Source organism: Papaver somniferum, chromosome 6 (assembly GCF_003573695.1).
Source record: "Papaver somniferum cultivar HN1 chromosome 6, ASM357369v1, whole genome shotgun sequence".
In the NCBI taxonomy this organism is placed as follows: Eukaryota; Viridiplantae; Streptophyta; class Magnoliopsida; order Ranunculales; family Papaveraceae; genus Papaver; species Papaver somniferum.
In genome coordinates, this window is record NC_039363.1 from 172,690,077 (window position 1) to 172,713,365 (window position 23,289).

General features: G+C 36.7%; 2 protein-coding genes across 3 annotated transcripts; one reads left to right on the forward strand and one right to left on the reverse strand.

Annotated features, from left to right (window-relative positions):
• Positions 1-3,600: 3,600 nt before the first annotated feature.
• On the forward strand, positions 3,601-7,833 carry LOC113290143 (O-glucosyltransferase rumi homolog). Of its 2 annotated transcripts, XM_026539682.1 has the most exons (7): positions 3,601-3,969; positions 4,500-4,615; positions 5,658-6,211; positions 6,301-6,493; positions 6,689-6,753; positions 6,845-7,055; positions 7,255-7,614. In XM_026539682.1, exons 3-7 carry the CDS (start codon positions 5,661-5,663, stop codon positions 7,612-7,614), a joined length of 1,380 nt encoding a protein of 459 aa, XP_026395467.1. In that variant the 5' UTR covers positions 3,601-3,969; positions 4,500-4,615; positions 5,658-5,660. The 2 variants fall into 2 exon arrangements, with proteins under 2 accessions (XP_026395467.1, XP_026395465.1); XM_026539680.1 differs by lacking the exon at positions 4,500-4,615 and having other exon boundaries at positions 7,255-7,833.
• Positions 7,605-12,006, reverse strand: LOC113290142 (CST complex subunit CTC1-like). Its single transcript, XM_026539679.1, has one exon. The coding sequence runs from the start codon at positions 11,950-11,952 to the stop codon at positions 7,816-7,818; it is 4,137 nt and encodes a 1,378-aa protein (XP_026395464.1). The 5' UTR covers positions 11,953-12,006; the 3' UTR covers positions 7,605-7,815.
• Between the last annotated feature and the right edge of the window lie 11,283 nt (positions 12,007-23,289).

Here is a 23,289-nt window from a genome sequence, read left to right on the forward strand (position 1 = left end):
TCAAACGACTAGACATTTTCTCATAATTTTTTGTTATTTCTAACTTTTGCCTCAAAGTCTAAAGCCACCGATAATATAAACTTTCTTATATGCGAATTTTTTATTTATACAAAAACAAACAAGATTCTCCTTTCTGATTACAGATCGTCTATGCTTTTCACGCATAATTTAGTTCATAGTGAGAGGGTAGAGGTTCGGAGGTACGATACAAACGTACACAAAGTTGTTGTATGATTTATATATCAGACAGACATATCAGATTGATCTGCGGTGAGATTAAGGTTGTAAACAAGTACCAATCAGAAAGTAGTAAAGAAGAGTATGACAACAACAACAACAACGAGGATAATAACTACAACAGTCTTATTTTTCTTCATCCTCTTTGTTGGTTCTTACGTTTACTATCTCCAAATCGACGTAGTAAGTAATTTCTTTCTCTTTATCTCCACCTTTTTGTTAGTTTGTCTTCGGTTATACTCTTCATCCCATTTCATTATTTACACTAAACGTGGGGGATATCTAGAAAGGTTGGAATCCCACTCATGTTTATCCAGTCCTTAGTTGCCTAGACCCAAGGAGTTTGTTAGTCAGATTAGTTACGGTTATACAGCAAAAGTATTTTTAATTGTCACGACTTTTCCCTTTTTTAATATTTGTTTTTAACAGATTTGTTACAGAAATTTGTAAATAGAAAACAACAGGATTATTTATTTTTATTTTTTTTTTGTAAAATGGATCATTTGTCCAAATATTTTTAATTCACGGTTCAAATGGACGAGTAAAAAGTAGTTTGGGTGAAATGACCCCAAAAAAAATAGTAAGGATCAAAATGGTTTCATCCTAACTTAAAGTTAAAAAATAGCAAGGATGGGCACGATGAAACTGGTTACATCCCGCCTATTTTTAAATTTTTGTTCATTTAAACAGTATCAAAATCTAACTGTCCATTTCACCCAGGAATTGTTGATTTTGGTCTTTTTAACCAATTTTATGTTTTTTTTTTTTTTCTGTTTTCAAAAATAGAAAAGCGTTTTCTTAAAATATTTATCCATTTTTTGTCTTTTCAAAACAGAAGCAGAAAACTGCTTTTAAAATGAGTTTTGTTATCTTGTGCATCCATGCACAAGATAAGAGCCGGTCATTGGCATTGGGAATGATAAAAACAATAAAAAAATATGAGAGATAATGTTTTTCTTGCATTGGAGAAGATAAACATTCATGGTTTTCTGAATTTTTCTTTATACAAGTGCAAACTTTAACTTCTCGAATGCTAGATATATTATCTCTCATATTTTTTTTATTGTTTTTTATCATTTTCAATGCCAATAATTATCCCATATCTTGTACACGATGCATTTGTTGAGAAGATGGATAGTTGCATTTTTACAACGAGGTGGTTTTACTTGACACTTCCTTTTCTTTCGGCATATACATATTATATTTATTGGTGATTTGGTACCTTGTCCAAGTATTGGATTGACTATTGATTAACTTAATTATTATCTAACACTGTAGTACCTTTTTTTTTTGGAAAAGAACACTGCAGTACCTATGTTACGTTGTTTGCATTTTAATGGCTAATTTGATTTTCAAACTCTTCTTCAAGAGAAAACAAAAAATGTGGGACATGTAATAATAGTCGGGGCTATGAAGCCGTCGCCATCCACTGTTTAGCATTTTCCTTTCAGATCTTTTCATAAGTGCAAGATGGATTAGAGAAGGGTTAGCAGAAGCAAAACAAATTGTCTGGGACTGATTGAGAGTTGCCACCCGTTTAGTCTAGCTCAGTTTTGTGCTAGATCATACTTTAGGGCTCCATTATTGTAGTGTTTCATTATTTTTTCGTCCAAATGTCGAAAAGACAAATTTGACTTTCTCCTTTTATTTAAATTTGAGAGATTCGGGTATATTCAGATTAATTGGAATATATACTTAATAAAAATAAAATAAAGTTATTAGAAAATAAAACCCAAAACCTCTTAGCTAGATATGTTGGACAGTGACTAAACTGCTCTTGTTTAATTAGCACTACTATACTTGTTTAACTTAAGTAATTTAGTTAGATTAGTTAGTAGGATTAAAGTTACGAAACTATGTTTTAGTTAGATTGAATTTGTGAATTATGTTGGAAGATTTTTGAAAAATAAAAATTGTTTTGAAAATTTTGTTTGTAACGGAAATAAAACCACACTAGCTAAAACACCTCTAAAAAGGGGTATGAAAAGATGTTTAATGGTTTCATTCTCAAAATTACAGAAGAAATCAACACTTTCAGGACTTACGGTATGAAAAGACGGCAAGGTCGACAAATATGGAAGATTACAACCATCATTCACCGGCATGTTGGTAATAAATAATAATGCCGACTAAATGAGTTTTGACATACAGGGAAAGGTGTTACATATGCATGATTAATCGGCAAGGTATTAATTTCATAACCTGCCGACTACATTATAATCGTCAAGGTCGAGAATTCGAAACACCGAGACTAAAAATCTTATAAACAGGGTCGTCATGGTTACATATAAAACAAGCATGTCGACTAATATAAAAAATATACATAGAGAAATCGTTTTATAGCAGTTATTGGTCAGCAAGGTTCAAGTTTTCAAAACATGACGACCTTAATCACCGCAACACTAGTCAGTAAGGTATAAGGATGAATACCGTGACGACTCTCTAAATGTTACTTTTAGAGATGACAAGTCGTCATAATACTCAACCTAGGAAGATAACTACCAATACTAGTCGTCAAGGTAGTTGAATTAAGAGGGCATACTTGATATTAGATTGGGTACAAAATCATATCTATTCTCAAACCTTGTAGCCATAATTTTTTGATTTTTGATTTCACCTTGGTTTTTCTTTTGATTTCATCATATAAGTTTCAGAGTTTTGAGGATGAATTTTGAAGATTGATAGATGGGTTTAAGTTTTAGGTGATTTGGTCTTTTGACATCTTCAAGACACCCCTTGGCCCTTAGCCTCCTATCTTGGATGAGTTTATATTTTATATTTTCATTTCATATCTCTAACTTTATATGTGTTCAGTTTACTTTTTTTTTTTTTTTTTTTTTTTTTTTTTTTTTTTTTTTTTTTTTTTTTTTTTTTTTTTTTTTGCTTTTTATATGCATTATCTGGAACTAGACTCCTAACCCAACCTAGTCAATTGAACTAACCCTACTACCAGGCCCAACCCATCGAATCCAATAACAAAACTGAACTGGTATAAATCTTTACGATGACCTAAAATTGAGTCTGTTTTTCTTTTTGATACACGATAGTCGGATCCAAACCCTTGTCCCAACTTAGCCAATTGCATTGCCCCCACTGCTAGATTTAATCCGCCAAATCCAATTGTATAATTTGACTATAAACTTTTATACAAACCTTTTACACAATGAGATTAAATTTGGAACTTCATCTTTCTTCTTCCCGGGAGTAGATAGGAAGTTAATATATCATCAGCGTGGACCCAACTTTATAGGAAGTTAACGTATCACGCAATCTTGCGCCAAAGTCATGTGGAGTTACATGTTACAAGGCCCCCTTTATATGCTGGCCACTTCTCGTTGGTGTAGAGTCTTTATTAGACGAATTTTTTCCACGCCTAATTTTGTTTATCATAGTCTATACTTCATTATTCACCCCCTTCCTCCTAGAGTTCTGTTCCCTATTTTCTTTTTTCTTTTGTGCTTCCCATTTTCCCTGGAAAACAACCCACTTTTGCAGAGAGGGTAAACTAAAGTTCTCGTATGAGATGTTTCTGAGGTACCATGAAAAGTTAGTTCAAACACAAATAAGACAGAAATCAGGTTGCATGGAGGATTGAGAGTGTACCCGTACAAATCATCGATCATAAAGTAATAAAGAAGGAATATGGCAACAACAAAAATAATAACTTCAACGATCCTATTCTTCTTCATTCTTTCAGTTGGTTTTTGCATTTACTATCTCCAACTCGATGTTGTAAGCTATCTCTTTCTCTTCTACCTGCGTTTTTGTTGATTTTTCTTCTGTTTTACTCTTCTTTATCCTGTAACTTGGAGTTAATAACTACTCATGTTTATCTACTCATTCTCAGCACCGAAACTATTTAGCTGCCTTAACTTGAGGAAGCTAAGAATGAGTTTGTTTAACAAAAATTAGTTTGGATTTCATAACAAGATGTTTTTACTTGGACACGACTTCTTCTCTGTTTACAATATTGACGTCTTTGTTACGATGATAGGCATGAATGAAGTATATCTAGTATGTCATCATCCATCTAGAAATCATAGAGTATGAACAACTTCGTGAAAATGTTTTGGAATGGCCGATCAAGCTTCACTTGCGGCCAACAGTAAGTAAGCCGCTGGTGGTAGTGATGGAGAAGATTTTTTTTTTTTTTTTTTAACATAATTTTGATTAGTTTGTAGGATATAATTGGCCATGTGCATCATATTTTATTGATTATTGGGTGATTTAATAATCCTTCTCTGATTTTAACTTGTTACTAGGGACCGTCATGTGTTTAACATTTTATTGGCAGAAACTCTTAAGCCTCTCACAGCCGACCCTGCACGGTTTCCGCGGATGCGGTTCACTGGGGCCCACAAAAAAAAAACTGTGAGAGGTGATTTTAGCCTGGTTTTTTTTCTCGTTCTGCATAGAAGCACTCTTTTATTGGATGGTTAATTTGATTTTCCATCCCAAAAATTGTCGGACCTCTAAATTGTAGAAGCGCCAGTTGTAGATGTGAAGGGTTAGCAAATGAAAATTATGGTTTGACCTAAATTGAGACCGATTTGGTCCAACTCAGTTTTGGACTAGATCATGATTTTGTCTTCCAATTATTGTTATTTTTTATGTTGATCTTCCGACTATGTCGAGAAGACAAATCTAGCCGTTTCTTGAGTACAATAAACAATGCACTGCACATAAAATACGTCTCTTAGCTTTTAGGGGATTTAGCATATGACTAGTGTTTGGTAAAATACTATATACGAGTTACATGATTTCACAAAAAAAAAAAATGCATAATGAATTATAGTCAATCGATAAATAAATAGCAAAATATTTGTTAGCAAAGTTATATGCTTACCAATTTATTCATTTATAGAGTACATTTTTTTGTCATCTTATTAACTGATGTCATCTCTGGGTTGTATGTCATAGAATTGTGATAGACGTCGAATATTTTTAAATCCATCGAATCCTAACGAGAATGACTTAGTTATGGAATCGTCTACCTGTGATAAAATTATTGAGTTTGTAATCAATGATGAGAATGATCCGGAATAATATACTAGTGGTGTCGTATCAAATGATGCTAATGACACAATAATCGCCACAAAAATTATTTTTTATAACACCTGACAAAGCACTCTAAAAGTTGTGCATGCATCATGAAAAATTAATGGCTGCCATTTTGGTTTAGGTGGATGGAAAAAACAACTGATTTTATATGCAATTTTTTACAAGAAATGATTTCTTATGTGAACATTGTTGAATGGATGAAACACTTGGTCTAATATTTATGTTTTTTTTTGTACGAGAACTAATAATTATTCATTTATGTTTTTGGTAGTACTGTTCTTTTTGAAATATTTTGGTGCTTGGTATTTTCTTCAGTTCCCTCTCTACATAAATCTCATGTTTTATGTTCACTCTTGCAGTCTATGATCACAAATAGTTTCAGCAAAAAGGAAGAAGTAGTAACCTCAAAAGACACAAAGAGAACAGAAACCCCTCCAGTTAGTTGCTTGTTTGCAAACCTGACTCTTACATGTCCTTTAAGTAATTCAGAGACAATAATCACGTCAACCAACAAATCATCAACCGAAGTATGCCCTGAATATTTTCGTTGGATACATGAAGACCTATCGCCATGGAGAAAGACTGGAATCTCGAACGATATGATAATGCGTGCAAGGAGAACAGCAAACTTCAGATTAGTAATTGTTGATGGTAAAGCTTATCTGGAGACGTATGGGAAGGCTTATCAATCGAGAGATACGTTGAACCTATGGGGAATACTACAACTTATGAGGAGGTACCCGGGGAAGCTACCCGATTTGGATTTGTTGTTCGACTGCAATGACCCTCCAGTCATCGAATCTAGTTTATATATGCAACCCAATTCCACTGTTTCTCCGCCTGCACTGTTTAGTTATTGCTCAGACGACTCTCATTTGGATATCGTCTTTCCTGACTGGTCCTTCTGGGGTTGGTAATTGTTCTTTACCTTTTCTTTACATCAAATATCGTTGTCATAAGATGGAAAATTTGTTAATCTCTGTTTATGTTATTTCATTACAGGCCTGAGATCAATATAAAACCATGGAATACACTATTAGAGGAGATGAAAGAGGAAAATAGGAAGCTCAAATGGACAGAAAGAGAACCTTATGCTTATTGGAAAGGAAACACTGATGTAGGTAACTCTAGGAAGGATCTCATCAAGTGCAATGTCTCAGACAAACAAGATTGGGGTGCTCGACTATATGAACAGGTAATTATATATTGTAGCGCAAAAAAATAATTTGTTCTGAATTAAGGGTATATCATATATGATGAATGAAATTTTATTTGCAAAATCTAAATATATTTGATGTTTATGCATAAATGCTCATACTGTAATAAACATGAGATACATTATGGACTGCTACTATAAATGCCAACTAAATAGTAGAGGTTGCATCTACAGGATTGGGGTCGTGAGTCTCAAAATGGATTCCAGAAGTCTAATTTAGCAAAACAATGCACTCACAGGTCATACAAAATATATCAAAGTTTCCATTAGTTCAAATCTTTGGTTTGTATCATGGAACTAACTAAGGTTTCTTGCTAATGTTGTGAACAGATACAAGGTTTATATAGAAGGTTGGGCTTGGTCTGTCAGCCAAAAGTACATTTTAGCTTGTGATTCTCTCACGCTGCTGGTTAAGCCCCGATTCTATGATTTCTTCACGAGAGGTTTGAAGCCTATGAAACATTATTGGCCTATCAAGATCAGTGACATGTGCAGATCCATTAAGTTTGCTGTTGGTTGGGGAAACAAACACGAACAGAAGGTCATTGTCTTTCTAATTTTTCTTTCTCTACACAACAATCTTGCCCCATGCATGGATTTTTATGAAAGATTCCTTTATGTGGACTAAAATAAGTTAAAATGCAGGTAATATAGCCATATGACCATAAAGGAGTAGGTCAATGTGGATTAGAACCCTTTTTCTACCTGCAACAAAGTAACTAACATTTGTAATCGAACAGGTTCAGGATATTGGGAAGGCTTCCAGTGACTTCATCCGCGAAAATCTAAAGATGGAATACATTTATGATTATATGTTTCATCTCTTAAACGAATATGCTAAATTATTGACATATAAACCAACAATACCTCCAAATGCGATAGAATTATGTTCTGCGACCATGGCTTGTCCTCATCCCGATGGACTTGAGAAGACCTACATGATGGAAACCATGGTGAGGCATCCTAGTGATACTGGGCCATGCACCATGCCTCCCCCATTTGATCCTCCATCTTTTCACTCTCTGCTGGAAGAAAAAGAACAATCAATCAAAAAGGTGGAGATACTGGAGAATAAATTTTGGAGCAGGCAACGCAAGTAAATTTTCGTTTTACAACTTTTTTGTTTTCATTAAAATTATATCAAATGAGATTTGGCTAGTATACATCTAGAGCTGATAATATATGGGGTTAAATGATAAGTGCATAATTTGCACCAGATATTAGTTTTCTTGTATTTAGTCCTGGTTTGTTTGTTTTTTTCCTCAAGTACTAGAGTAATTCTTTTTAATTTGGGGGAATGACTATAATAATTCTTGAAACATAGTATTCGCTTCGGTTCGAGGATCAACATTCTGAACTCCAAGAACCCATATGTTCTGCATTACATGTTTTGGTATTCTAATTCCTGTCAACTCCTTTAAATGAGCGACCGCATTTGAATCCATCTGACTACCCACAATATTTACAACAGGGCCACATTTCGCATCGAGTACGATGCGCTTAAGGAGGTTTTCATCTGAACAACTCAGCCTATACACTGAATTCACAGTAAATCTAAGATTTTCACATGAATCCAGAAAGTTGTCAGAACAACTCAATGTAACTTTATGGTGCTTGTTTAAGACATTTTGTAGATGATATCGAGCAGTACTTTGGGCCTTGATGGATCTGACAGCCTTCATTCTGCAGGCGCTACTGATGAAAGCTTTGCTTGAAATTTCTTCATCGAGTCTCAGTAATACCGTAGCTCTTTCAGCACTAGCCCAGCAACAACACAACGACGAACCATCATCCACTATAAACCCTGCAAGTGGTATATTGACAGGGGATGATTTGCTCTTCTCCTTCATTTGTGCATTGTTTAACTCGCAGTTCTGCTTTTCCAGCCAGAGTAAATGGATCGCCACAACCCTGCACCGTAACTGCTTTGGCTTACTATCAGACAGAATCAACTCTGATATCAAACTGCTAGTAACCGTGTCTCGCAATGCATTTTGTAATATATCCAAACCAAACATCGGACCTGAACACCTGAGACCAACCTTATCATAGACTTCTTTTACTGAGTTGATCACAATGAATGTCACCGGAGTCAACATCAATGCCTGATCTCCCACAAGAACACGGTGGAATGTTGCCCGTATTCCTGGTCCCATTCCAATTGGATAAGCATGCTGACTTAAAACACCACGTAATTTCACAAGTTGACAGCCATCGGATATATGAATGCAAGTGCTCCCTGATGACCCTCTAAAGGACCTCAACTGACAAATATTTCCACTATCACCACATCTTAAATGTTCATTATGGACATCATCAGATTCTAAACTGTGAACATCTACTACATATCCGTGAACAGATATTAAAGCACCTTGCGGCAACCTGCCATCTAATTCAGTTGGCCTGAAACACTGCAACTCAGAAGCCATCGTCTTAAGGCAGAACGAGATATTGGCAGTGTCCACAAATAAAGCAATAGACTTGATTGATTTGTCCTTCGATCCTTCAATATCCACCTTCAAGCGGCCAAATGCATCAGCAGACATATGCAGAATGACTTCAGTACAGTTCCCCGGGTCTTGCACTGGCGATCTGAGGAAAAATAGTTCACTGTTGGTTGAAATTTTAGAAGGAACTGCGTCATTCCCAACAGAAGCCATTTTGAACACATGGCTCTTCTGTACCTCGCTGGCAGGCGAAACTTTATCAGATGAAATTGAGAAGCTCCACATTGGTGTTCGAGAAGTAATAAGAAACTTACCGCATGATACGTAGTTAAAGCACTTTACAGTACCAGGGGTTTCTTCGTTATCATACCTTATCAAATAACACACACCAACTTGTAGCAACTCATACATTCTAAGAGTTTCAGACTTAAATTCCAGCAGAACCTTCTGACGATTTGATTTGCTGATAACACTCTCCATAGCATCAGAATTTGTGCAAATCAAGCTTCCTTTTCTTGCTAGTCTGCCATTCTTATAACTCCTTACTAGGACCTCAAATTGTATTTCATTAACTGAACCAAAGTTTTTGTGTCTATGGTCGTCACTAAATCCCCTATGAGAAAATTTCCCACCGATTGGACAACCAAAAGACTTGCTGCTCAAAATTCTTATGTTCTCACTGGAGGTAGAAGTTGAAGCTAGGCTTGATATGTGGTCATGTTTAGGCCTCTTATTTGGCAAGTTTCCTGAGTAATCTCTTCTGCTGCGTTCCTCTGGGGCATCTACGTGAGAATCAGTCACCTGATCTTCTTCAAGAAGCAAATTCCAAGGCAAGACTATCGCCTCCGCAAACAAGCTTGACTTTTTGGAAATAATTGGCTCGTCTAGGAAATCTCTGACGGCGGGAAACTTGTGTGTTACCAGAACCAGATGGAATAATCCATCTTGGATTTCCATATGATTATCAAAGCTACCTGTTTTGAAAGGATGATTCAAGGTTTCATTTAGGCAAGTTGTATCCGTCATACTAAAGTGAAGATAAATGGCTGCTGGTTTTATCTCTCTTTCCACTGGAACATGGTGAAAGATATCCCTCCACAAGAACAGCTTACTTTTACTAAAGCCTAAATCATCTACTTCTGCAGGTAATCCCTCTAGAACAATGCTGTAGGTCCTAACCCGATATATACTTCTGACATCACAATTTGATGGAAAGTCTGGAATGACAACATCAATGCTGCCAGTTGCATCAATCAACTGCAATCGCCCAGAAAAAGGAGAGATCTGCAAAGAACCAATCAAAACAATACCAGTACCTTCACTTGACACAATCCTCCTGAGCATTCGGCAATAAGATTTTCCTTCACAGGAAAAAAGGCTTAAACAATTTTTCTTTTCAACTACATCAGAGCCATTTTGGATGTCTAACAGCATATTCACCCACAGACGCTCGCAGTGGCCGACAAAATTCGTGATAGGTACAGCCAATTTCAAGGAACTGCAGTATTGCTCATTAACACAGCCACAAAGATTATGCTTGCAGAATTCTGTGAATACGCCAGACCGAGGTCTAAAAGCATACAACGGTAAGATTGATGTTGCATACATCTGAACCATCCCAATTTTATTTTTTGATCCTAAGATCTCCTTCTCGGAGACAAAAGTAGAGATGTTTTTCCTGAAACATGATATCGTCAGCAGTAACCAAAATCTAGCCGAAAATACTAACGACTCAATGAACTTGTCCAACAAACTCTGCATCTGAGACTGGATATGGCACGGAGTCTCCATCAGTGAAAAGGACTTCACTTTAATGCTTGTCTTGTAGCATGTCCCAAGCAAAAGCATTCTTGTCCAAGAAAATTTTGGGCGTCCAAAATGGACATTTATAACAGAAACCACAGCCCCAATTCTCAAAGAATGGGGTGGAGCAAGTAGACGATCAGTAATTAAAATCCACACTTTGTCATCCAATTCTACAACCATGCCTTCCATGTATACCCCCGTAACAGTACCACTATATGCCCCAGAGTCTCCACTTCCCTTTATCAAGGTCGCTTCATCCGGAAACCCTAGCCTGTATCGCAATGCAGTTTTGTCTGTTGTTATAAGCATAGAGCATGAGTCTTGTTTCCCAATAAAAACCACTTTTTTCTTCAAGCCAGTGAAGCACACAACATTTCCGAGCAGCTTTGTAGCAATGGGATGGCAAGAAGCAGCAGAACCCAAGAAGTATACAGTAACAGGAACAGTGAAAGAATGACTACTACCCCGTCTGTGAAGCAGATCCTGCACTGCTATCTTACAAGTGCACAACTCACATTTGCATACCATTAATTCTGCAAGGAACCCGCTCTCCGTTGAACTTTTATCAGACACAGTACATGGAACACAGAACACTGGACTAACAGAAACAATTACACCGTGAATAAACGATCTTGTTTTGAAATTCTCTTGTTGACAGTACAAATGAGAAGCCAACATAAAAGCAGAATCCAAAGAGGTACTACTACTACATTGGTCATTTACACAACCATCATGAGGGCTACTACTCCTCCATCTAATAATCTCTAAAAATCCCCCCTTTTTACAATGAAATGGAATGAAATTCCAAGCTAAAACATGAATTCGTTTACCAATTGTCTTAATAATGTCTATGTCAAGAAAGTCACAACAAACCCTATAAGAAGAACCATCAGAAAATGAAAAGCAAGACTTTTTATTATACTTACAATAATTATCCACCGTTGGAAGATTAAGGGTTCCAACTATTATACTTGGGTACTCCAGGGACTCTAAATAAGAACTTCTATTGAAACCATTTTCATCGTTCCCTGACTGTTTTGGAGATTTTCTTGATTTGGTTTGAGGAACGAAACCAGAAATGAGATGTTCCGGGGAAGAAGAAGAAGGGTTTAGAGAGAAAGCGCCAGTGAGAGGGCGGGAGCTTTGAAGTAGCTCCGAGAGTAAGAGAATCTTTGGTTCCTGCATCTGCAAATTGGAAGATTGGTTATTTTGAAGGTTCTATCTTATGCCGGACATCAATTTGAATTTTGAAGGTCTCTTGAAACCTAGGATGCAGTGAACATCCAAAATTTGAATTAAAGTGGTTAGATTTTGTACATTGGGCAAAGGGGTAGATTTTGTTGTGCCGGGCCACAAGGCAAAGAGTGATGCTACACTTACAGCCTGTTCGGTTCACATGTAATCCAATTCTAGGAATTGAATTCCACGGAAAGAATTTCTTGGTATGGGATATAGTGTTCGGTCTAATTAATCCGATGACAGTAAAAACTAATTTTGTGAAATAACATAATATTTCTGAAATTTTATTTCTAACATCCTCTATCATGGTGAAGGGAACTCGATCAAAAATATTAATTATTAAAATTTCAAAATCAAGATTTATCATATCAGAGTTACAAACTTCTCTGTTGTTTATTTGAATTCGGGGTTTTAGGATTAAAGAAGATGAAAACGGATTGTTCTATAGTTAAATGATGATTGGATGCAGGTAAAATAGTCCGACCGCTGTGTTTTTCGAAATTTTTCTCGAAATTCAGCTTTAGTAAACCTAGTATTTTCCCAAGTCATATTTAAAATCTGAGTAGTTTACGTGGATAAAATTTTTTTTCCAAGACCACACCGATCGACAAAGAAGCACATTAAATCCCTTTTGTAAAATGGTGGATTCCATGTTAAGTCCTAAACCCCAATGAAGCATTTATGTAGCTAGGTGGTTTCGAAAGGGTTTATTCTCCACTTGTTTAAGATTAATATATGTATGTAGGTCAGTTGGAAAATGTTATTTTGGGTATTTCTGTTGAATTCGGGTCATACAGATGATTTTAGGATATCGAGTAAATTCCAGTAATTGTATTTTAGGTGTTTTATTTGCATTTGGGTCACAAAGTATATTTTCGATAATGGTATAGAAGAATGCAGCATCAGTTGAGAGGCACCATTGTGGTTTGGGTCATATCTGCCAGATGGGTTACTAGCTCAACCATCAAATTTATGCCTACCACCAAAATGCAACTTCCAAATCAAAACCATCAACCACCATATAATTTTTCCCTCCATTTCTATCACCATCACTATTATGCAATTTCATTACCATTATATCATTTGGCAGTTTGCACCATCAAACTTATGTGAAACTAAAAAAAGACAAACCCATTAATGATCCACCAACCCCAAAATTCGCCATGCTTACGTACCAACCTCTTATATCCCAGGAAAGCTTACATTGGATCATTGGAGGTTTTCAGTGACATCTCGTTTGATAAACCCTGTCCCTAACACAGTCATAGCAGTGTAACAACAACTAGTTTACACCAAATTTCTCCTGAAAATTTCCCAAATTTTATTCAACAGTCTTCTCATTCCCTTTTTAAGGTTCAAAAACATAAACAAATAAAACCCTTCTGCTATTTCTCCATCCACATTGCCTGTGATCAATACCAGTACAGTACAAAAAAGAGATTTCTTTTTATATAACTGCCAGATGTTGTTTGCTGATGACTCCCTCTTATTCTCTAAAGCTACTACTCATAACTTTCAAATTATCAAAGACTATCTCCAAAAGTACTGTCTAGCTTCTGGGCAAGAAATAAACTTTGATAAATTTGGTATCTTATTTAGTAGGAAAATTCATGAACATAAGAAAGTCACTTTAGCTAATATTCTACAGATTAACTACAGAGACTTGGGAGAAAAATATCTTGGCACTTCTACTGTGTTTCAAGATTCTAAAATTCAAACCCATATGAGTATTCTCCAAGTTGTGGATTCTAGAATTACTATCTGGCTACACAAGCTCCTGTCTCAAGATGCTATAACTACTTTGATTAAACATATTGGTCAGGCTATCCCCCTTTTTCAAATGGGAGCCTTCCTTATTCCTAAGCATCTGTGTAAACAGATGAACTCCCACCTTTGTAAATTCTGGTGGGGTGAAACCTTAGATCCTAAAGACAGGAAACTGCATCTTTTAGGTTGGGACATTCTTTGTACCCCTAAGGCTGAAGGTGGCCTAGGATTCATAAAGGCTGAGCTAAACAACCTAGATATGCTAGCTAAGAATGCCTGGAGAATTCTATAAAATCCTACTTGTATGCTAGCTACTGTCCTCAAAGCTAAATATTTTCCCAAAACTGACAACATGAATGCCAAATGTATGGTAAGTGCTCTTGGACTTGGAAGTGTTTGCATGCCATAAAAGAACTTATCAAGCCTTTTATCTCTTGGATTGTTGGGGATGGTCAATTTATTGACCCATGGTGTGGCAAATAGATTCCTACATTGGGATCTTCCACACCCAACCCACTAGTCCCTCATGATCATAGTATTAAAGTTTCTTATTTCATTAATCCTCATACCAGAACCTGGATTATGTCCAGGCTTAACATCCATTTGGATAATACTTCTGTTAAGAAGATTGTCACTATTCCCTTAAGCCAGCTTTCCACTCCTGATATGAAGGCTTGGGGTCTTTCAAAGAATGGTAAATTTTCTTCAAAATGGGGATTAGAGGTCTTAGACCCTCCTCATGTAAAAACCTTTGGATGCACATTTGGAAAATTAGGGTTCCTTACAGAATCCAAGTCTTCATATGGAAAGCTGCCAGAAATGCTCTTCCTGCCAGAACGGTTTTGCATACCAGAATGCATATGCATAATGTAGAGTGTACTAGATGTAATGATCCTCAAGAATCCATCTTGCATGCTCTGGTCCTCTATCCCTTTGCTAGTCGTGTCTGGTTTCTTTCTGATTTTTGCATTAACTCTCAGTTTTTTCAAAATAAGTCTTTCATTGATTGACTATTTTTTTGGTTAATTGATCCTTTGTCTAGACTCCCTGAAGAAGCCCAATGTCTCTTTGTTGTCATCATGTGGTCTCTGTGGACTAGCAGGAATAACTTTATTTTTCAAAACATCCAGGAAAACCATGTTATCGTCCTTGCCAGGGCTAGATCCATGCTTTTAACGTCTCCCCTACTACCCCTGTAAACCAATATGAAAAATGGATGCCCCCCTCTGTTGGATGGATAAAATGTAATACCGATGGTGCCTATGATGACATTACTGGAGCTAATGGTGCAGGATTTGTTATGAGAGATTTTTCAAAGAAAGCTTCCTTTTGTACTCCCCTAGTGTTCGAAGTGAAGCCAGGGATATTTGGGCATTCATGAAGAAAGCCTTGGAGAAACAGTTAACTCATGTCATTGTGGAAAGTGATGCTAAGACTCTTATCGATCAATTTTATGCTGGCTAGTTCGATGGAGATTCGCGTACGGATGCTATTTTCAAAGACATTCAGTTTTTCTTTTCTAAATTTGTAGCCTGTATTTTTAGTTTTCAGCCGCGTATTTGTAACTCTGTCGCTCATGATTTAGCTCGATGGGAAAAATCAAACAATGCCTATATGTACTGGTCTGTGCCTCATGTTTGGATCTTGCCAACAGTTGAGGGGAGTCATTAGCCTTGTTGAAGGCCTTTGCTTATAAAAAAGGAAAAAAAATAATGGTATAGATTTTGAGATATTAAATAAATTTTGATCAAGATGATAGATCTTGAAGTACCATAAAGATTTAAGGTTGTTGGGGGAATTACCGATCCGGGACGCTATACACAATATGGAACCTACACAAGCAATAATATGCAATATGACGAAAATAATACCAATCACGCAACACCAAAGATTAAAGGGAAAAACTTCTCTAATGCGAAGAGTAAACAACTACGGGAAAACTTCCACTATGACAAATAATGGAGTTACAACGACTTCTCCCAAACTGGGGTTTCACACGACATCAAGGTGCATATATCACTTGAAAATGAGATCGGGTATGAGAAACTTACTACTAGGATTTGAAAAAATCCTAGAAAATACCCCTTTGAAGAGATGTAGGATGCGGTGGATAAATCTTCACCAACCAAACCGGTTCTTCGTTAGAAAACCCTTCTTCTTCAAGCTCTCTCAAATCATTACCAAGACACAACTATGGTAGCCACGCTTTTCTATTTCCTCTTGCTTTTCTCACGACATTAAATACCTCTCTTTTGCTCGCTTCTTACTTCTTGTTCACGAATAAGATATATATCAAGTCTCGGTTTCCTTTTCCTAACCTAACAAGGTACTTATTAGGAAGCTCCCCCCTAATGGTTAAGAGGATCACCTAGACTATTGGGTCCACAAGACGTGAAAACCCAACAATCTCCCGTTCACGACTTATGGAGAGGTACTTGTCACCACCACATCTGCCTTGCTGTAGATATGTATACATGCCTGTACTTCGGTAGTGACTTTGTCATCATATCAGAATCATTTTCATCTGTGTGGATCTTCTCAACTAATTCCCCTTGTTATCAAATTTCATCAGCTTCACCTGATTTATCTCATTCTTATTTTCTCTCTTATTTTCACTAACAAGGATACGAAAATAAAAGCTCTTAATCTCTCTCAACGGAGGTTATACTCTCTTCACCAAATAAAGTCCAATGGTGGTTTCACTCTCGATCATCACCAAGCACTCTCATGGTGGCCCACTTACTCCCCCAAAAGGAGGTTACACTCTTTTCCCTTGTTCGACCAAGAGAAGCTTAATTATCTCTTCACTATTAACTGTTTTCAACCACGCCATATTAAGACTGTTACACTTAAAAGTGTTAGCAATTTCCGTTACAAGCCTTCTGTCACGCCTCTTTCACAAACTGTGACTGTTCATTGGTAGCCCCTGTCACGCTTCTGTCTAACTGTTGGTGTGATTTAGTAGCGCTTCTTTCTAACTGTTGCTATGATTTAGAAACGCAGTAAATCTATCACAACTGTGACATCCTTCAGTCACGCTCCTGTTCATTTGTTACAGTTTTTCAGCAATTGTGATTGTTCTTCTGTAACACTTTTTTATACACTAAGGATAGGTTCTCCTCTCTTGTAATATTCACGAGCAGTTGAGGTGTAGTGCTCTTCAAATTGGTTGCAACTTCTTTTTAGATTTACCCTTGATTCAAAATTCAAATCCATGACATACCCATCGTTCCATATTGCACACGATTATCCCAACCAAATAGCTCTGATAACACTTGTTGGGGGAATTACCAATCTGGGACGCTATGCACAATCTGAAACCTACAAAAGAAATAATACACAATAGACGAAAATAATACTAATACCAAAGATTAAAGGGAAAAACCTCTTCAATGCGAAGAGTAAACAACCACGAGAAAACTTCCACTATAATAAATTATGAGGTTACAACGACTTCTCCCAAACAGGGGTTTCACACGATTTCAAGGTGCGTATATCACTTGAAGATGAGACGGGTATGAGAAACTTACTACTAGGATTTGAACAAACCCTAGAGAATACCACTTTGAAGAGATGTAGGATGTGATAGGTGTTGTAAACACCTAGATATTTATCTATTGTTTATGCTTTCTTGGCGAGTTTTCATGTAAATTATGTATTTTATATGTGCTTTTGAGTTATTTAGGTAATTTGGGGTCATTATGAGCAAAAGAAGGAGAAAGCGTTCATTTGGAGCGAAAATGAGCAAAAAGATCAATTCACATGCAAGGAATGAGTCGTCAGTTCCTTGCAACCGGCAGTTGAGCAAGGAAGAGAATAGGCAGTCAGTTTGCTGAAACTGACAGGCCAAATATCACTGTGTGGCCCTTATCCTAATGTGCCGGGTGTTTATATCAATTCCTACTCCTACACATAACCTAAAAATCAGAGAAATAATTAGTTTTTATTTCTCTTCCACTGTCTAAAATCGAGAAGGAGACGGCGGTTTTGTTAATGTTACAGAGATGCAGAAATTCAGAGAAATCAGAGAAGAAGAAGAAGAAATTCACGGGATTATGAAGAATGAGTCTCTGTTGATGTTTACAAAGGATGAAGAAATTGATGTTCAGGGAGATGAATCAAGATGAAGATTGAATTCTAGGGTTTGAGTTGAGAATCTCTGGCAGTTAGAATGAAGATGGGTTTGAAACAGAACTCGAGTTTATGAATGTTTGTGGTGAATTCTGATGTTAAGAAGAACATAGGGAAGAACTGCAATTAGGGTTTCTTGATGGTGGTGATTCTGGTGTTCTGAAGAAGAAATTGAAAGCAGAGTTGAACTGGATATGATGGGTGATGTTCATAAGTCAGGTAGATCTGAGAAGAAGAGAAGAAGAATTGAAGCTGTGAAGCTGCCATCGAATTGATGAGAAGAAGAGTAATTGGAGTTTCTGGCGTAGGAACTGGAGCTGAACATGGCAGCTGGTTGTGATGTCGCAGTGCTAGAAGTGTTGAGCCACAGGTGTATGAGCTAAGCTGTGACAGAGAAGATAAATGAAATGGGTTTTGTGCCGACTACAGGTGAAGATGAATTAGAAATATGGGTATGTCTCAGATTCAAGGTTACAGTGAGATAGTTGGCTTTCTGCTGAATGGAACCAGGAGATGGTGCAGAATTTGGGGATTCTGTCAAGAACAAGGACCTGAGATGATGTGATTTTCACTAATGTTGAAGAAATGATGTTGATTGTAGGTAGCGGATGGGGTTTGAAGTTGATTTTGTGATGAAGGAGAAGACCCTGGTGGGTTGTTGGTGTTGAGATGGTGGTGTATCTGTGAAAGATGGGTTACAGCTGTTGTTGATAATGCTGCTGTTGGTATGAGGTTTTCCTGGTGATGCTGTTGTTGCTGTGTGATGATGAAAGAAGGAACCAGGACTCAAGACTGTTGCACTTACAGCTCAAATGGAGAAAATGAGTTATTCTCAGTAGATGTATGCCTAGGATATTGCAGGTGGAGCTGTTAATGGTTTGTGTTGGTCTCTGTGGATTGTGAGAGCCAGGGTAGAAATCAGTGTAGATTTGGGATTTGTTGGCTTTTGTTAAGCCGCAAACTCTAATGGAAGAATAATGCAGTTGCTGGTGGTTGTGGTGAATCTGCAGTTGCAGTGGGTTCTGCGAATGGAGACGAGTCTGGTGGATTTAAAGCGGAGAGGATGGCTCTAGTTTGAGCTGTTCTTAAAGAGATCTCAAACAAGGAAGAGGTGCTGCTACTGAGGATGGAGATACTGTCGAGTGGAAGCAATGAGTTGAAGCTGCGGGTGAAGCTGCAGTTCAGGTAATGGCATTACAGTTCGAATGACAGCTTAGTGAAGAAATAGAGGTTGCCGGTGCTGATAAAAAGGAACGGTGATTGTATTTGAAGTTACAGCTGCAGCTAAGTGTTGATGATTAGGAGCTGTGTTACAGAATGGTGCTGGTATTGAACTGCAGATGCAGTTACAAAGAATATGGAAGATGGGGTTTGCTGAGATGTTAGAATATGACGGAATGGTAGTGAAGTGGATTATGGTGTTGCTGCTACTGGGTTTGAGATATTGCAGCTGAGCTGTACATATGAGAGTTGCAGAGGTGGTGGCACACTGATGTTGGTTCTGATATGTTGGAGTTATGTATGATTGAGGTGCAGGGGATCTGGTGGTACTGATGCTGTTGAATAGCTGATGCTAATGTTGCAGTTAAGGACTGGTGCAAAAGGAATGGGTGATGTTGCAGATGAATGAGAAGCTGCAGTTTCAAGGATGCAGGTAATGGGAATGATGCAGCGCCACCATGGCTGTAACTGGGGGTGAAGCGTAATCATTACCCAACATAGGTTCAGCTTATGCAAAATGGCCTAGGCCAAAGTGAATCAGACTGAGCAAGACCTGACTCATCTGATTAGCTAACTGACTCAATCTAGTTCAGACACTGAGTTAACTCGGTCGACTAGACCCTGACTCAGTGGCTTTGGCTGAGTTGACTGATACTTTGACCGGTGACAGGGTGGTCTTCACCGGTCACCTGAGCTCTTTTCCGGGCACATCTCCGGCCAAGTTCCGACCATTTTACCAGTTTCCCGGTGACACTTTTTTGGGACATATTTTCTACATGGATATTTTCACATATGGACTTGGTGGACCACATTGTATTGGGCTTTTGGAGAATTGACCTAGTTTTGGAAAGAGGAAAAGCTACAAAAAGGAAAGTTTTTTAAAACTTTGGGGATCACGTTTTTCTATTTGGAGTATTGGAGAGCGGCGACTAGGATTTTGCTTTCGTTTATTTTTCATCTTCTTCATTTCACTTTTGATTATGATTATGATTATGATGAACTCAAAAGCTATGAATAGCTAAATAACTGTTTTCGTTATTGGATAAAGCTGATTTCACAACATGATATTGCTTCAATGAATTAGTTTTGTCTCAATAATTTATTGTTTATGATTCATGGTTTATATTGTCATATGATTTGATTGTTTGTTTGGTTGAGTCCAGAATCAATCCGATTTGCATTCATTTCTAAAGCTATATTAGGTTTTCAATATGAAAAAGTTGTTTATCCCTGATTCTAAGTAGCATAATTGTGGGTAGTGCTTGTAGTGATATATCCTACTAGTCACAAATGAATCATAACCTTGGTTATATTGAATTAGTGTTTTTACACGTTTGATTGTCTTGACTAGTCTTATTCCATAGAACTTAGTGCTTTTAGGGAGTTAAACTTAATTGTGCTTTTACACTTTAGGTTGCTTTCAAGGAAGAATTCACATATGCATCTTTTAATGTGGTTGTGATGAAATCAGGGAATTAGCGGGATATACTTGCGATCAAGGTATCTTAGGACTTTTAATAAATGAGAGATTAAAATATCAATTCTAGTCAATGATGGAAATACATGTTTGTGAATGATACTATCCCGTGACCAATATCTTCATCTACTGATTATTCCAATTATTACTTTGCTTTCAATTTATTTTTATTGCTTTGCTAAAACAAAAATCCCCGCATTGGTTACTAAGAAACTGAAAATTGCATAACAACAATTGCCTCTCTGTGGAAACGAACTCAGTTAAGTAAGAAAGTGAAATTATTTTTGACGCATACGACTGCGATCAGGATGCGGTGGATAAATCTTCACCAACCAAACAGGTTCTTCGCTAGAACACCCTTCTTCTTCACGCTCTCTCAAATCATCACCAAGACACAACCATGGTAGCTCCCTTTTTCTTTTTCCACTTGTTTTTCTCACGACAACAAACACCTCTCTTTTGCTCGCTTCTTACTTATTGTTCACGAACAAGGTATATATCAAGTCTCGGTTTCCTTTTCCTAACCTAACAAGGTACATGTTACGAAGCTCCCCTAATGGTTCAGGGGCGCGCTCACCTGGACTGTTGGGTCCATAAGACGTGAAAACCCAACAAGGGTATCATTCTCAAAACAGTGAACATAATGGTAGATATAGGTGTAAGCATCTCAACCCAGCTCATGAAGTGACACATTTAGCGTGGTATATGTTGTGTTATGTTATGCTAGAGATACAAGTATGTTGTGTTGTGTCGTGTTAGAGGGCATATTATGCTATTAAGAAAAATAGCCGTGATATGTCCTGCTGGTACATTTATTTTATGTTTTCCAAACAAATATCTTTCAAATATTTTAGATACAATAATTATATTTAGCCTTCTGGTCAAACCACTGCTGATGTAGCGCTGATAATTGGTTGACTTTCAGTTCTTTGTAGTTTTAATTTTTTCTTTCGGTTTTTCTTCTTCCCTTTTTTTTTTTTTTTTTAGTCAGCTGGTTTTTACTTTCTATTCTTTTTGTTTACACTCGTTTTCTAGTAATTTTTTTTTTTAAGATTTTCTCTATTTAAGAAGACGGATAACAAACGAAGAACGAAAAGCATAAAAGAAAAAGAAAAGAAGAAATTATGCGCTAGGTAATTTATATGCAGACATTTATATTCAAGCCTGGTATTAGAAAAAAAAATAATATCTAGAGTTTGTTAATCTTAAGTCAATTTATTAATCACAAATATGTCTTTTATCAAAATAAATAAATAAAATTAATCACAAATACGATAAAAGTATTTATAATATGGTTTATATTAATCTATTATAAACTATTTACATAGGTTTGATTGAAAAAGGAAGATATATAACTTCAGGGTTTAAGAAACTAACCTAACCATATATATTGTGTTTTACCTGCAGTTATGGATGAAGTTGAGTTAGGTAATGAAGAAGTTGAAATGTGAAGTAGTGTATTCGACAATGACAGTAACCAAAATGATCAAATAGTCGAGCAGAATATTGATATGAAATTTAACGATGCTAATGAATTATTTAAACTCTACTGAAAAATAATTACAGTAGACTTTTGTTTGACCAACATACAAACTTATCCAACTATAAAAAATTACACTAACTTGTTTACTATGTTACAAGTCAAAGTGAATCCAGAAAAGTAACTGACTCTAATTACATATATATGTGACATGCTTTTACAGTGCACCATGTACTAGATGTGCCTTATTATGCATGAAACTGATTAAAAAGTGTTTACGTGATGCATGAGCATAATATGACCCTTTAAAATATTTTTCTATTTAGTACGTTTGCTAGTTTATTTCTTAAGAAAGGGGGTTTATGTCCGTTAGTTTTATGGTTTTCTCTCTTTAGGTTATTTGCTGGTATAAATAGGTTATTAACCGTCTTTTAGAAGGAAGACTTTATTATTGAATTTAAGAAAATAACCATTAGATTATCAATGAGTAATTTGGCTTCTAGCCCTAGACTCAATTTATCAACGTCTTGTTGATTTCCTATCGTTCTATTCTTCAAGTTTTCTGTCTATTGTTAGTTTATGCCCTATGTTGCAAGCCTAACCCCATCAATTGGCGCTAGAACGAAAAACCCACAAACCCTAGATAGCTATAATGGAAGGAAGAGTTAGAGGTGGTGGTAGAAGAGGTACTCAAACTTATCAAGCAGAACTTAACGAGATTAGAGTTGTAGTTTACTACATGTTGCCACGGTTGGAAAGGCTGGAGCGACAGAGATGTGTGAGAGCCAAAATGGAGATACCGGAAGGCCGACGCAAACCTTTAGATTCACTGGAAGGATTTTCTAAAGATTATAAACATGAAGACGTAGTAGTCGATGAAAATATTTTTCATAGACCTGTTATTCACGAGGAAACACCATTCTCCTTGTGTGAGAGTGAAGACGAACATGTTGTTCGTGAGGAAAAACCATTTTCATTGTGTGAGAGTGAAGAAGATAGAGTTGTTGTGGATTGGGACTTAGCACCAGTTTACGATACTTTCTATGAAGATGAAGACGAAGTTTTCTTTCAACCAAATCATACTGATTCTCTTATGCGAGAGGAGACGAGTATTGTAAGTATTCCTATAAACCAAACTCATTCAGTTTACAAGAATCAAGATGCATATGTGGTAGATGATCTCAGTTTGAAATCTCAACCCCTATAT

Bases quoted from the DNA above. Each gene is read 5' to 3' on its own strand.
- LOC113290143 (XM_026539680.1), top strand. From the start codon at position 3,880: ATGGCAACAACAAAAATAATAACTTCAACGATCCTATTCTTCTTCATT. The intron at 6,494-6,688 runs GTAATTATATAT...TTGCATCTACAG, and splicing joins GTGCTCGACTATATGAACAG to GATTGGGGTCGTGAGTCTCA. The intron at 7,056-7,254 runs GTCATTGTCTTT...GTAATCGAACAG, and splicing joins GAAACAAACACGAACAGAAG to GTTCAGGATATTGGGAAGGC.
- LOC113290142 (XM_026539679.1), bottom strand. From the start codon at position 11,952: ATGCAGGAACCAAAGATTCTCTTACTCTCGGAGCTACTTCAAAGCTCC.